Source organism: Brachypodium distachyon, chromosome 3, assembly GCF_000005505.3.
Source record: "Brachypodium distachyon strain Bd21 chromosome 3, Brachypodium_distachyon_v3.0, whole genome shotgun sequence".
NCBI lineage: Eukaryota > Viridiplantae > Streptophyta > Magnoliopsida > Poales > Poaceae > Brachypodium > Brachypodium distachyon.
This window is the reverse complement of record NC_016133.3, coordinates 58,792,211-58,808,042: the sequence shown is the minus strand read 5'-3', so window position 1 is coordinate 58,808,042 and position 15,832 is coordinate 58,792,211. Positions and strand designations below refer to the sequence as shown.

The window sequence follows — 15,832 nt, the reverse complement described above, 5'->3', positions numbered from 1 at the left end:
ATCGGAAATACGATTTACGTACATATGCATATACACGCGCAGCACCTCTACCTGATAAGTATATGAATGATCTTGCGGTACGTAGGGCACTCCTCTATATTCACATGTTAGACATATGCATTTACTTGTCCTATCAAAATGTGTGCCAGATGCTGTATATATAGCAAGGGTTCGACTTTCTGGTTGTGTGTGCATCCCGTTATGCAGAGACCGGGTAAAATGTTTGTATAGATGCATCTTTTTTATGCGACTTCTCAGCGCAACAACACTACCTTTCTCGAAAAAAGATTTGCTGTCAAGATCCTATATTTCAGTTTTCCAATAATATATTTTTCTAGCGTCAATAGCAATTGCATGTGCAAGTCCATCTTCATTACAGTGCACACCTAGCTACGATGTTCTCCTGATGGTACTTGCTTGTTAGTAAAACCCTAGTTTCTCCAGTAATTAAATTATCTCCTCAGTAAAGGTATTTCCTGAATTAATTAACATGCGTGCACACTTGGCTTTGTCGAATTTATATAAACATTTCATGACAAGTTGTTTCATAATGTTATACCATGTAGGATGGAGTTAGAGGCAGATCACATTGGTGTCCTACTGTTGGCTGCCTCTGGTTACGATCCGCGCAATGCTCCTGCAGTTTATGAGAAGTTAGGAAAGATCACAGGAAAAGAAGACTCCAAAGAAGACTTGAAAGATTTCCTATCAACTCATCCTTCGAGCGAGAAAAGATCGGAGGTTTTATCGCAAGACAAGGTCATGGATGAGGCGATCGAGGTATACAGAAAAGCTGTCAGAGGCGGAGAGAACAAAGGTTTCTTCTTCATGTTCCATTAAGCCAATAAATAATACATCACTGTTAGGGTTTGTATTCGTTTCTGGGAGCTCTAGTATTAGGCCCAAAACTCACATGAAAAGGCACCTCCACTCGAATTATTATCCACTGGAAGGATTCTCCTTGATCCTTTTCTCCTAACCTTTGGTGTGTCAAGTGGATGCACACACCGGACAGATGGGTGATGAGTGTGAGGTATGTGCTATCTATAATTACTTGAATATATAATTTTACTGAGACATAACTGTAAAATATATACGGGTAAATGGGAGAATCTAACAGAGATAGATAGAGACGGAGCGAAATGTTTGGCGCGATTATTTGTTACACCGTAAGACATGCATGAGCAATCAACTTTAGTCGTAAGATCCTATGGTACGTTGCTTATTAAGGTATTTTAGCGTTGTCTTAAATCAAACTTTTTAAAATGAAATTTACAAAAATATTCTAATATCTACATTATCAAATGATTATACTATGAAGAAATATATCACGAGGATTTGATTAAACTAATATAGAGCTGTTCATGTGCGTAGAATTTTCTATAAATTTGATCAAAATGTAGATTTGACTTGAGACAAAGCTAAAACGTTTTATAAACGGGTAGCTTCTAGACCCGTTAATTGGGCCGCAAGATGTTTTGTTTGTTTGAAAGAAACACAAATATTGCATCGAGGGTCAAAGTACAAAGCACGTACATTACTCGAAAAAAAACAAAGCTCAACAAGACCAAGCAAAATGTTGACTCTGTTTTATCTGAAGCGCAGCAACTCGAACAAAGCCAACAGTTGCTCAGGTGAACTTGGCCCAACAAGGGAATCTCAGCCCGCCACCGCTCAGTCTCTCTTTCTCTCTCCTCGGTGCCATCTGGCAGCTTCTTCTCCAAATCCCCCAAACCCAAATTCTCCACGATCGAACAACCCCGCTCCCAAGAATCCCAAGGAGCAAGCGAAAATCGGGACAACATGAGCTACTTGAAGAACTCGCGCTCCGCCCTTTCCCGGCTCCTCCTCCGCTACAGGCCCGACGGCCGGCCACCGGCGGCGCCGCCGTCGCGGGAAACGGCCGCTCGGCACTACTACGCCTCTCCGCGGCGCCCGGAGGCTATCATCCTCCACCGCGAGCCCGCCGCCTGTCTTCGCCCACCGCCGGCGCATCCCCGGTGCTACTACTTCACCTCGTCGCGGCGCCCGGATCCGGAGGTCATCCACTTCGCCCGCCGCAGCCGCCGCGGGGCCAGGTGGTACCACGACCGGCGGAAGGTCACCGCGGCGGTTGTCGTCTCCTGCGGCGCGGCCGTCGCCGTCTACTTCGGCAACCTCGAGACCGTGCCCTACACCAACCGCACCCACTTCGTGCTCGTCTCGCCGCAGCTCGAGCGGCAGCTCGGCGAGTCCCAGTTCGCGGATCTCAAGAAGGAGCTCGCCCCCAAGATCCTGCCCCCGCTCCACCCGGACAGCGTCCGCGTCCGCCTCATCGCCACGGAGATCGTCCGCGCTCTCCAGCGCGGCCTCTCTGACCGCCGCAGCGAGGGCTTCGATGACGCCTCTTACGGCGACATCTCCTCCGACCTAGCCATCAGGGGCCGCGACATGGATGCTGAAGACGTGATGCCGCCCCGCGTCTCCGCTCCCCAGGACGCCAGCGCGGCTCGGCGGGACGACGAGCTTCTGGATGACAGGTGGGTCAGTGAGAGCCGGAAACGGGGGAAGGAACGGGGAGCCAAGGCACAGACAAGGCATCTCAATGAGCTCAATTGGGAGGTGATTGTTGTCAACGACAAGATCGTCAATGCAATGTGCTTGCCCGGTGGTAAGATTGTTGTCTTCACTGGATTGCTAGACAATTTCAAGTCGGATGCTGAGATTGCCACAGTGCTTTCGCATGAGGTAGGTTTATTGAATTATGGAGCTCATGTGTGACTTGGGGGTGGTTTTACAGTGGATTTGGGCTGACATTGGCGCTTCTCTGTTTTTAGATTGGGCATGCTATCGCAAGGCACTTGCCAGAGATGATCACCAAGAACATGTGGTTTACTATCCTGCAGATTATCATCCTACAGTTTATTTACATGCCAGACCTAATTAATGCAATGTCGGCGTTACTCCTAAGATTGCCCTTCTCACGAAGGTATTCATTTCTGGCGTTCTGCATTTCACATTGTTCATGATGATTTACATGTACACATTATAGTTAATTCGGTGCCGTGGGGTTGATTTGTCGAAATAAGTCATTTTGCTATAAGTTTATTAAGACTTAGACTAGTAGTCTAGTATCAATTAACTGGGCAGATGTTTTCAAGAAGTACATGCCTGCAATCCAGGTTTGTAATAACTTCATGAAGAAATGGATGTTCTCAAGAAATTAGATCATAATCCTTTCATGGAACAAAGACAGAGAAATTTTATGTTACTCTGAGGCACATATTGCTTAATTTCTCTAGGGACATGCCAACAGTCATGACATTCAAAGTAATAAAACCGCTGGCGCTTGATAGTACAGATGAAATATCTATTGTTACTCCTTATCGCAGTCAGCACTTCGGACATTGGATAGTCATCTAGATCTAGTTCTCAGTTCTCTCACATTATTTAGGTGGTTGGCAGGGTCCATTCTGATGGATTTCCAATAGCATATGCCACTTAAAGTTTTAGACGGTGGACCCCCAATAAGCTTTGCAATAACATGTCATGCCTACATAAGCCGGATCTGCATTGAGTTGCTCCCAAAATACCAAATTGGCTAGAATGCTATGTTCATTGTACATCTATGGTGTGCTTCCTGTACAACTATTAGAACTCCATCACAAAGGAATTATCATTTCGGTGCTTGCTGCTTTGAATTGTCCGTCAATTTTCAATCAGATTCATGGTTAAGAATTGTTTTACAACGTACATTTGAAAATGAATCATTGTGAAGTTGAGCTAGTCTATTTTCGAGATGCACAAGGCTTTTACTAGTGAAGAAAGTAAGTTTGCACCAACTTCTGGTAAAATCAGTCCCATTGAATAGTGGATGTTGTTCCACTATGTGGCAGTGGTCTCTACGACTTACGATCTTCATTCAGGAGCCACGATATAAAAGCGATATATATCTTACTCATTGCTTTACCTGTTGTTCAAAAATAAAAACCCCTGTGTGACCATTCCCAATTACACACTCAACTATAGTAGAACAATGAGTGTTTTACTTGTTGAACCTCATTGGTACAAGTTCTGTTTAGAGCTTTCTGTGCCCAAAGCTTGCCGCCTCACGATTTGACTCATGTATGCCATGGCCTAGACCCTTTGCACACTTCTACCGAGCTGTTTTAGGCCACTGCCAAGCAACCAAGCGCAGCCATCGGAAGTTTCTGCTAGTGCAGTTGAAATGGTGTGTTGCAAGGGCATAAGTATGTTTAATGATTCCAAGTTCTATAGCCAGCAGTTACCTTGAAATAGGATTCGATATGTGACTGTATTTCTATCCGTCTTTTAGAATCTGGATCCGCAGATGCTACTTTCTGTGGACATGAAATTGTATAGAACCCCAGCTGTGACTTGTTGATCTAGCCTTCATTGCTTCAAAGATACATCAAGAATTTATATGATTGTCAATTAGTTGCATAAGCTACTATACTCTAGTACTGCGCTACTATACTCTATTCAGTTAACCTTGGCAATTCTCCACATGAATCCTGCGCTACTGTATAACTCACATGAATCCTGCGCTACTATATAACTCACATGAATCCTGCGCTACTATACTCTATTCAGTTAACCTTTGCGATTCTCCGTGTTCTGTATATCAAAAGATTTTTGAGGATCTTTCATCTATGTTTTTCTTTTTCTGTAAGCTGTACTTCTCGGGTTCGTAGGAATTATTTTAGCAAGTCCTCGCTTTTGTCCATCGTGAGGAGCAAACTACTGTTTTGAGAGATGACTGTGAGGTTCAATGCATGTCATTGGAGTCATTCCTGAAGCAACTCCTCTGTTATACACTTCTTGACTGTAATCACATGATCAGATCTATGCACGTATTTCTTGGTAGAAACTCTTCTCTGATGATGTTGTCTGTAGGATGGAGATAGAGGCAGACCACATCGGACTGATGCTTCTAGCTTCTGCTGGTTTCGATCCACGAGTGGCCCCTATGGTCTACGAGAAGCTCGGGAAAATCTCAGGGAATTCATCCACATTGAAAAGCTACCTCTCCACTCACCCTTCGAGTAAGAAACGAGCGGAGCTCTTGTCTCAGGCCAAGGTCATGCAGGAGGCGATGCAACTGTACAAAGAAGCTCGTGCGGGCCACGGCACCGAAGGTTTCCTCTAGTAGTTTCTAGTTTCAAACTCCCATACAGGATAGCTAGCCTGTAAGAGGATCGTGTCCTGTATGTGTAAGATGTATGTTCTGTGCCTTTGTTATTGTCGGTTCTTGTGAGGCTGAAGCAGCCGCATCTCTGAGAGTCGAGTCAGGGTAGGGTTAGCTGCTTCATATGTGATTAGGGGTTTCGGGAAGAAAAAAAATATAGATGATCCATTTCTGTCAATAAAATTTGCCCGGGAGCAGCTTTCAATCCCAAATTTCTTTGGTTTGGCTGTTGTTGGTCATGCCATAATTTCTTCCTGTCACAGCTAGGAAAGATCGCAGTAAGTAAACAAATACTCTACCAATCATGAGTTGATCTAGATAGAAGAATACGCGTCTCTGTACCTGCCCAGCCAGGATTCCAACTTGCAGCACGGGCATCTGTCGTGACAATGACTAGGAGTGATGTTTCTCCATACATCACCCGATCGGCCCCCACTCGCCGATGTCATCATCATAATCGGCCTGCCGGCTTTCGCTGGCATCAGCGTCGAACAGCGGCTTCTGTTCAGCGGCTTCTGTTCCCGGCCACGCCACGGTTACTTGACGAGCTATCTATCTGGGCCTCTGGGACGATTATCGTACAGTATTATATCATCATGTACTCCTCCGTTACATAATTATTGTCTCAAATTTGTCTAAATATGAAACGTCTAGATACATTATGTACTCCGGATCCCCGTCCCTTCCGTTGGCGTCAGTCTCCCCAATCAGATCTGCCCTCTATGGCTAGTAATTAAAATACTCCCGTTGGAGTACTTATAATGCTCTCTTCTCCTCCTCGTAACCGGAGTGGTTTATCATAAAACAGGGGGACTGATTGACTGATTAAAGCCCACAACACAAGTACGATGGAGCATCAGCAGGGTGGTGGTTTCGTTTTAGCTTTTCGCCGCACGAAGTGGCGCTTGCTGATGCGTCGCTCTCATGGTGATCTTTGGACTTGGAACCCATGAGCCTTTCCGGCAGCTAAAGGATGGCGGCCTTCACTTGTCCTTTTCTTTTCCTTTGTTGGAGGAAAAAAGGTGGCCTTCAGTTCGTCGCTTGGGGCCGCACCGCGTCGTATTTTGACTCAAGCAGTCGCCTTGCGACCCAAGGTTTGCAGCAACAACCAATCGGTCGTCGTTCAAGATGTGATTATATTACTGTACTGCAAAGTTTGGAGGGGTTGGTGAGGAACGCTGCGTGTCGAAATTCGTGAATCATTCAACGCCAAACCAGACGGAAAGAGGAGATAGGTTAATAATGGGCATCGACTGATCTCCAGAAGTCGTTGGATGGATCGTCCGTCAGGAAAGTTCATATTGGGTAGCTCTTGTACTTGCAACTCCAACAAAAAATATCTCAATTTTAATCAATTTTGAATGCATTTATACACTAAATCATGTCTAGATACATGTAAACTTTGACAAACTTGAGACATCTTCTGTTGGACCCAAGAGAGTGTTTTTTTTTCAGATAGCTCTCGTATGTTGGTGAGGCAACTGCTGCGTACTAGCACTGCATGTTCTGCCTAGCGACCAACTACGGGCTAACTTTTCTGTCGTGACAAGTACAAATAGACGGACGGACGGGAGTCGTCGGGAGTAGCCGTGGCCTTTGTGGGGACACGATTTTATGGTATGGGAGCGAAAGGCGTGTGCAACGTACAGGATCAGTGATTTGCAGCTTATCGCAAATCTCCCTGACCCATTCTCTGTGCTACAACAAGACAACCATCCTGTCCAACCTTTTCCCTGATTCACTCTCCATCATATTCCCCCATCTCTCTCTCTTCCTGTCTTTAATAATGTAGCCTCCCCCACTCTGCGCACACTAGTGATTTATCGTCGTCAGCTAAGCTTGATCCACAACCATCGGAAGCGCAACAGCAAGCACTTTACAAAGTTGCATCACTAGCGATAATAAAGCAGTCTAAAAAGACGATTACAACCGTCTTTAAGGTGAGGCAAGGAGTTTTTGGTACCACGGCTGTACGGCCGGCCATTATTGTCATTGATAAGATGTGGGTCACCCAAACGGCCATTATTGTTATTGATAAGATGTAGATTACACGAGAGCACCCAAACGGCAAGGGAAAAACGATAATGTTTCTGACACACAACATCTTGCCACCCCCCATCGTCGTCAACCCCAAAGATGAGAAAAAGAGACTTGGCACCTAACTAAAATGTAGGAGTAATAGTATGCATGCAACCAGACGGAAAGGAAAGGAAATGTGTCTTGGAAGAATTTTTTGTCCCAGCACAGAATGTAAATCGCCCAAATCCTCCCATGGCCACCCCCACCAAATTTAACACAACCCACTGATCAACGCTGCGACCGGAGCTTTGTTGTTTTGAGCTTTTGGGAGTGCTGCTTGCTTGCTTCAGGGCTTCCAGAGGATGGTGGTGTCGGCGATCATGGCGGTGACGACGTAGGGGTCCATGTTGGACGCCGGCCGGCGGTCCTCGAAGTAGCCCTTGCCGTTCTGCTCCGTCTCCCGGCCCACGCGCACCGACGCGCCGCGGTTTGCGACACCCTGCAGGACAAAGGTGTTCAGAACCATTTCGATTTTGGTAAAGAGGTGTATGATTGAATTCAATTCAGGCGATTCAGGGGAATTGGGGCGTACCCAGCTGAAGGTGTGGATGTCGGCGGTCTCGTGCTTGCCGGTGAGGCGGCGCTCGTTGCCCTCGCCGTAGGCGGCGATGTGCTCCTTGTGCCTCAGCTTGAGCTTCTCCACGGCGGCCACGATCACCTGGAACCCGCCATCTTTCCTCATGGACTCGGTGCTGAATGCAACACGGTCTCGATCAGCAGAGAGCAACAAGGGGAAAATGAACCAAGCATGTCAGGAATGTTCGAGCACACTCATATTACCTGTAGTTTGTGTGGGCACCGGCGCCGTTCCAATCTCCTGGGATGGGCTTGGGGTCGAACGAGACCACGACTCCGGCAATCTCAGTGATCCTCTGAACAAAGGGAATGCCATTTCAGTTGATCACGAGAATTTCAGCCGAATAATGCTGCTATTTGTGATGACAGTCACAATGATCTCACCTCAAGAAGGTAGCGAGCAACCCACACTTGGTCACCAGCAGAAATGCCAACGGATGGGCCAACTTGGAACTCCCACTAAAAACCAAACATAATTTTAACAATGGTCAGAAAGATTGTGATTTTCAAGGATACAGATGAGATGATGGGGGTTTTGTTTAGTATTTCACCTGTCCGGGCATGACCTCCCCGTTGATGCCACTGATGTTGATGCCGGCATAGAGGCAGGCCTTGTAGTGGGAGTCAACAATATCACGCCCAAATGACTTGTCAGCACCAATACTGCAGTAGTAAGGACCCTAAACACACATAAAATTGGGATTAGTGAAGTAAAACTTCAGCAGACTTGGGTACCAAATCAGTTTGCCAAGTCTGAAGCAAAAGAAACAAAGAAATATACCTGAGGACCAGGGAACCCACCAACGGGCCATCCGAGAGGCCAGTTGATATCCTTCTGCAAGAGGGTGTACTCCTGCTCAATACCGTACCTATGATCAGAAGAACAACACGATGAGCCAATTGATGATCCTTACAAAACAGTTAAAGACTATTCTTTGAAGTGCTGTGATAATCGTTAACCAAATACAGTACCATGGCTCCTCAGCAGAAACAGCAGGGTTGCTAAAGATCTTAGCAGCGGCGTGTCTCTTGTTGGTGGGGATTGGCTCGCCAGCTGGAGTGTAGCAATCGCACATGACCTGCAGGTTGGAGAATTAAGTAAAGAAGGGATCTCGACTATAAGGGATGTTGACAAAATGACCCATTGGATTCCTCTACTGTGGTTAGGTAGACCAGACGACCACACCTAAGAACTCTTGAGATCACCCACAGCATTTAACGTCCCCGAGTGGTCCTAGACTCAAGACACGGTTTGGATCATGAACAGGTACTGTATAGTAGCTAAAAGTAGTGGCTCAAGACAACTAAACTTGTAAGTTGGTTTTCCCACTCAAAGGTATACTACAGTATATGTACATACTTAGTTGAGCAGCACATCAATTCTGACGACAAAACATGCAGTGATCTGAATTAGATTGGTCAACTGCAGTGACCAATACAGCTAAGCATGCTATCACTAGTTTACTACTCACGACTACAGATAGATCACTTACAAGGATGTTGTTTCCCCTCCTGAATGGATCCTTGAAGATAGCCTGTGGGCTGCAAGATGGGCACATGCCCCAAGAGGGCAAGAAAAATTACATCCTTGGGTCCAAGTAAAAACAGGAAAATACATACAGGTTTGGACACTTACTAGAGGATGACCTCGCTGTCCTCGCCGGGGGCCTGGCCGGTGCTGGAGCCGTCGTAGTTCCACTTGGGCAGCTTGCTGGGATCGGTCACCGGACCGGAGAGGGTCTGCGCCAGAGCAGATCATCAGTAAATAACATACAGTTAACAAAAAGAATCTTGCAACCTCTGATATAAGCAGAGGAACAGCTCAGTGGATAAAGGTGATAAGACACGGCAAGCAAGGTCATTGGATCCTTGCTGCGGAATCTTTCTCTTGCTTACCCTGGCCTTGCTCCTCAGATCCATGCCAGATCCACCAATCCTGCATACAAAAAATAATTAATTAATTAATTATTAAAGGATGAATACCAGAAACAGTCCCAGGGAATTCATTTATGATCCCCTGTTTACAGAAACCACCATGCATGGCTGACGATTAAAAGAAGGAAAGAAAAAAAGGGGAGCGCCCGATTAGGAGATGAAAACAAAGCATCTGGCCGTGTCCAAATGGCACAGAGAGACTCTCTGTATCGCCCAGGGGAGAGGAATAGGATCAGGGCCAGACAGAGGCTGCCACTCGAGAGATCCTCCACCCAACAGGACAAAACCACCGAGCAGACGTACTACGAGGGTACCACGGCCTCTGGTACTACTACAGCTGCATCCTAATAAGCATATCGGCATATCCAGAACCGTGGCGAAATCAATCGCCCAACCAAAAACCCTCCTCCCCTCTCACGCACGAATCAAAAACCTTTTTCTCCTCTCCATGAATGAACAGAGCAGAAAGAGGAAGAAAGAAGAAGAAAAAGGTGGTGACAACCACGAGCACCGCCGCCGGCGCCGCTCACACGGATCGATCGTAAAAGCAAAAGGAAGAGGACGGTAAAAGAAAAGGAAAAAAAAACTCCTAGTAATGAATCTGCCGCGAAGAAGCGAGGTACACACAACAACAGAAAAACCGGCCTCCCGATAATGAATCCCTCGGATTTATCATCATCATCATCCAAGAGTAACAGTCCGGCCGGAGCGATCCCTCTTCTCCTCCAAACACTCTCCTCCCGGCGGCAGCGGCCGATGTACACGCCAAGGAGAAACGGCCATACAGAAACAAAAAAGGATCGATCGATCCCCACCGAAACAACAAGAGTGATATATACAGCAGTGGCCAAACGGGGAAGGGGGGCGGCGTACCATATGTACTCGGCGATGATCTTCTCGGTGGAGTCGGAGAGGTCGAGGTTGAGGAGATCGGTGAGGAGCGCCATGGCTGGCCGAGAGGAGGAGGACTGGAGCAGGGGATGGAGGAAGGAAGGAAAGGGGTTGGGGTGCGCTTCTAGTTGCGAGGGCAAGGGGAGATCGGGAAGGGGCCGGCTATATAGAAGCCTCCACGACGACCCAAACGGAAGGGACGCTGCAACTTGTTCTTCTTCTTCTTGTACGTACGTATCCGTGTACCGCCGCTATACCGTATATGTATACGTACGCGCGAGAAGAAAAAATACTAGAGAGAGAGATATACAATCTCTACTCTCTTTTTTTCTCTTTCTCTGCTTTGTTTACGGAGTTCCGGGGATAAAATAGTCAAGAGTTTCTGGATTTGTTTTGATTTGATCGACCCGGCTTGCTTTGGGGGTAGGTGCACGCGACGACGTTGCGGCTTCCCCCACTCGTCTCTACCTTCGCCCACACAATGGCACGCGGGGCCGGTTTTATCCGGGCCCACTTGTCAGAGACATAGTCGAGCTTCAGAGGGGTTTGTTAGGGGAGAATTATTATATCGCGGGCTGGCGAGCGGCAGCTTTTTATCGGCCACTAGGCGATTTATTTATCTTATTAAGAGTTCCAAGCATAGAGGTACCAGTAATAAAATCCGTGGGTTTATCTTTTTAGATTCTTTGCACAGAAAATTAAATCCGTTGGAAAAGATTTAACTGGGATTCAATCAATCACCATCCCCACCTAATGGCCAGCGGGGCTGCAGATTCAGATTCCCTGAATCTTCTTCTCACAAGGCAGTAAAGGAGGGATCTTTCTGTCTACTGGAATTTGCATGCACCGGTGATAAATACTTGCCGTGTTTGCGTCCAAAAGAAAAGCAAATTAATACCCCGGAGAATCACGTTTTTATTAGACACGGGAGAGAATCTTTAAATAAATCCCCCGACAGCCAAAAGAAAACAAGAGACTCTTTTTTTTTGAACGGTTTGAAAGAAAGAAAGAACGAAAAGATGAGTTCGTTCAAAAAAAAAAGAGCAGGGATTCTGAAGTTTATAAAAGGGTGGGGCAGGACTCACGGGGAAAGAAAATGCGAGTTGGACCGCCATGTGAGGTGCGAAATGCAGTTGGGGTGCAAAAGGGTGTCCGAATTGCTGCCGGTAGAAAGAAAGAAAGAAAGGAAGAAAAAAGGGAAAGGGAAATTTGAGGCGTCCAACGGCGCCGGCGCACACGTGACGAAATGCTCGGTTAGTAGCAATGCTTGCTTTGCCTTTTGGGTGCGTTCGTTCATTCATTCATTCTCGAGTGCACGGGTACGCTATCTTTCCATGTTTGAAGAGGATCTTAATTTATGCCGCATGTGTGTTTGCCCAAATTTGTTACTCCGTATATGACGATTTTTTTGCAAAATAAATGCATCTCTATCTCTCTATTTGACGTGCTCTTTGTTTTTTTATCTAAACATATAGCACTACCGCTTAGTACTTTTTATGAGCTCTTGGATGGTCTTTTATTTAGCTGTGATGGGTACATTACACAAAGTTGAGTGCACATAAGTCATAATTTTTTTCGTCTTAAGATAATTTTGCTAACGCGCACATCATACACATCGACGGAGATCTTCAGACAAATTTATCAGCTATATTGTTGTCGTTGTTGCCATCAAGTCAAGACACCGTTGCAGAGTGCAGTGTCAACGATCATCCTAGAACGTGTGTCCACTCCATGGCGGGTTGGCAAGCTAGCTTCTTTATTTCGGTCGTTGGGTGTTATCGTCTCTATCCATCCAAGTATGTAACACATATGGTGCTATCATTGGAGCGGCGCCTATCGAAAATGGTCAAGCGGCGGGGAATTGTGGTCAGGATAGTTTTAGTTTGAATTCTATTTGTGGAGGAAAGGGGTGTCGACAAACGAAGGCTAAATGGTTGGGTAGCTTCCAAGGGCCGGTCGAAGGCACTCTCAGATGATTCATCCCGCTTATGTCCCGCTTCTAGGTATTATGTCAATTTTCGAGCAAAAAAGTTGAACTTAGCCCCTGATGGCCTAGAAGTGAGACATAAACGGGACCCGCTTGCGCCGCATGTATTTGTGCATCCAAGTGTGGAAGAACAATTATACAAAAGTAACACGATTCATTTATTTATGATCATTTATTTTGTTCAATTGAGAAGCAGATAAACCAAAGAACCCCATATCATTTCAAAACTTTTCTTTAATCCCTCGGTCACAAGTTATAAGGCGCAGTTCAAATAATCACAAAAATGCACAAAAACATTATCACTATGAACCGAACAAAACACATCCGACGGAAAATATATGATCAAAACACTACTTTCCAACTTTTCTCTTGCAGGGAACATTATTTCAGAAAAAGGAAAAGGATACAACATACCATAAAGACACAAACTTCTAGAAATATATACATTCAGTTTTGCTATTAGTTGAAAAAACAAGAATTTCTCAATCGACGATGTGAGCCGTCCAATCGACTTTGAAATTCGCGCCGTTGTCTTTGCGTGTTTCTGTTCGTGTGTTTTTGGCATAAATGAATTATCGGGATCATCGACCGAGAAATTGTTATTTCTAGATGCATATTGACAAGACAACATTTTCACGAGATCTGTACAGAGGACGTAGCAGATAATTACTTTCGGCTGCTTGCATAAGCTAGAATATCCGATCGACAGAGAAACAAATCGAGATTCGTGGTCCATGTAATGGCCACGCTCACAGCTAGAGTCACAGAATATCAACTCATGACGTTGGCGCTTGGCCCCCAAACATTCGCACGCGCGCTGGCTTGCCATCGTTGAAAACAACATTGTGTAGTACAGGAGCATATATCTGACTTTACTTGCGTCATTGACACGACAACATTTTTCTTACAACTGAAAAAAAAGTAAAATTCGGCCAGATATTTCATACGTAGGCAAACTCCATTATTATTCATCTGAGATCTCGGACAGGAATCTCTCTGCACATGGAAAAAAATAGTATTCACTCAATCTTAAAATAAGTGACATGCATTTGTATAAAAATTTATATAAATTTATATAAATGCACGTCATTTATTTCGGGACGGAAAGAGTAACTATGAAGCATGGCGTCTGATTCGTGCGATCAGAGTCGCATGATCTGCATCTGCACGAATCTTCATCCGAATTCTCTCTTTTTCGCAGATTAATGGGGGGCATCAGCATCACCATCTCCTGCTCTGACGTCTTACGAAACTGATTTCCATCGTCCATGGGAGCTGATTGTACCGCCACAACTCCTTCAAACGCTTTGTTAGTTGCATTGCATCAGAATCACTAGCTAACTTGGTTCCTCTGGTGCTGGAGAACTTGCATTATTCCGATCCCCAATACCGCGGCAATGCGACCTGACTAGATGAGAGCTTCTAGTTAAGTTTCAACTTGCGTGGGATTGATTAATTAGGCCGTGACGATTGACATACAGACTCATGAATCCTTTGTTCTTCCTTCACCAAATTTTAAAAAAGATGCGTATATAGAAGCATCTAATCTAAAAAAAGAGATGCAGGCATAGAACTGGTCTGGAATTTTTCCTTTTTCTATAATTAAACGATATGCATCGTCCATCGAATCGAGACAGCGGAATCCGGCCGTTTCTTTGGTTACATCACAGGCAGAGGCATGCAGCTCGACCATGCTGTTCTTTTCTATCGATCTACTACTGGCCAATGCGGGCATGGCTTCGTGCAATCCGGGGAACAACAACAAGAGAAAAAGGACGTTGCTTTCTTAGCTGTTGACATATATAGCGAGGATTGCATATTGTGCATGTGCTGCATTGTATATGGTATTCGCGGTTGTTGGGCATCGAAATAGAGAAGGAAAAAGTTGCAGAGAAACCCAGCCACCCAGGTAAAAGGTAAAGGGAAGGGGGAAAAATGGCTACATACAGAGCACGACAAGGAAACAAACTCCGCCGTTTCGTGGCGCGTTTCAACACATCAGGTTCGGGTAACTGTGACTCGACTAACTTGCAATAAATCCACAAAGCTTTGTTACTGTCGGGAAAATAGTAATCCTACTACTCGGCCTACGTATCTCCTGACTCGCAAAAGTAGTTCTGAACTTCACATGTTTGGGACAGAGCTGAAAAAAGCTCTTGGTTTTCGGTGTACGGGCGGCGGGTGGCACAAGAGAGATCACATTCACACATGTGCCGCGTGCAATGTGTAGTAGTCCACACGCTAGCTAGACCAAAAGGAACAGAGCATCTGTCTTTCTGCCCGGGGCTCTGAATTATATTGCCATACTCCAATGCACGAACGCGTTGTTCTTAGTTTATTATGCGTCATGATCCATGCATGTAGTGTAATATTTTTTTCTTATTATGTCGTTAGCACAAATTCTGTACTATTTGTACGACATAATAAGAAAAAAATACTATTTGCACGACATTTTTATGGATCGGAATGAGTAATGTACGGAGTACTAATGTGCACTAACCTCTGACTGATTAGGCCATGCATACAACTGGTTCAGATCTGACCGACATTTACTTAAAGCGGAACTAGAGATTATTCCCAGATCCAAATCTATACTAAACTATTATTAGCAGAATAATCAGTGGCCGGGGATATAACAATGTACAGTAGGAGAACGAGAATTGCTGGAAATAATTGAACAGATACGGTTGCATATATGCGTCCATCCGTATCGCTTAATAATTAACTGACGGACGATGACTCAGATCATACGCCGGCCAGCTATAACGTGCTGTATGCATTTATCCTACCTGGATCCTTGTTAGTTGTTAATATTATCATCCAGACATTGCCACCTGTTCTGCATCAATCTTAATTCTTCTTAATGTTATCATCCGCAACTTAGTAAAACCTTGGTGTCAACGGCCAAACACATGCATTATGTTTTGGCTCCTGACGCATCGAAGTTTCAGTTCAGCTTCGTCAGCCCAATCGCCCGCAAGCAAGAACAATGCCGTTGTATCCTGAAACTGACCCGACTGAAAGTCTGAATGAAACCCAGCTAGCTAGATAGCGTCCATCCTGAATTCATCACGAGACTTCCGGCCTGCGTTCTTCTGAATTAAACGTACATTTTCAAGCTCCCGAGACAGCGATGTTTGGCGTTCCTTCGCAGATTTCGATCGATCTTGTCGCGG

At 45.4% G+C, this 15,832-nt stretch overlaps 2 protein-coding genes across 2 annotated transcripts; one reads left to right on the top strand and one right to left on the bottom strand.

The window, feature by feature from the left end:
• The first annotated feature begins 1,650 nt into the window (after window positions 1-1,650).
• Window positions 1,651-5,418, top strand: LOC100846510 (beta-barrel assembly-enhancing protease). Its single transcript, XM_003570645.4, has 3 exons — window positions 1,651-2,727; window positions 2,817-2,968; window positions 4,897-5,418. The coding sequence occupies exons 1-3, from the start codon at window positions 1,804-1,806 to the stop codon at window positions 5,147-5,149; spliced, it is 1,329 nt and encodes a 442-aa protein (XP_003570693.1). The 5' UTR covers window positions 1,651-1,803; the 3' UTR covers window positions 5,150-5,418.
• Window positions 5,419-7,184: 1,766 nt separating this feature from the next.
• On the bottom strand, window positions 7,185-10,821 carry LOC100845598 (glutamine synthetase cytosolic isozyme 1-1). The gene is made up of 11 exons (XM_010237849.3): window positions 10,652-10,821; window positions 9,740-9,779; window positions 9,480-9,583; window positions 9,337-9,385; window positions 8,816-8,922; window positions 8,625-8,712; window positions 8,395-8,523; window positions 8,228-8,302; window positions 8,048-8,139; window positions 7,800-7,959; window positions 7,185-7,706 (listed from the first exon to the last, which is right to left on the bottom strand). Exons 1-11 carry the CDS (start codon window positions 10,723-10,725, stop codon window positions 7,554-7,556), a joined length of 1,071 nt encoding a protein of 356 aa, XP_010236151.1. The 5' UTR covers window positions 10,726-10,821; the 3' UTR covers window positions 7,185-7,553.
• Window positions 10,822-15,832: the final 5,011 nt, after the last annotated feature.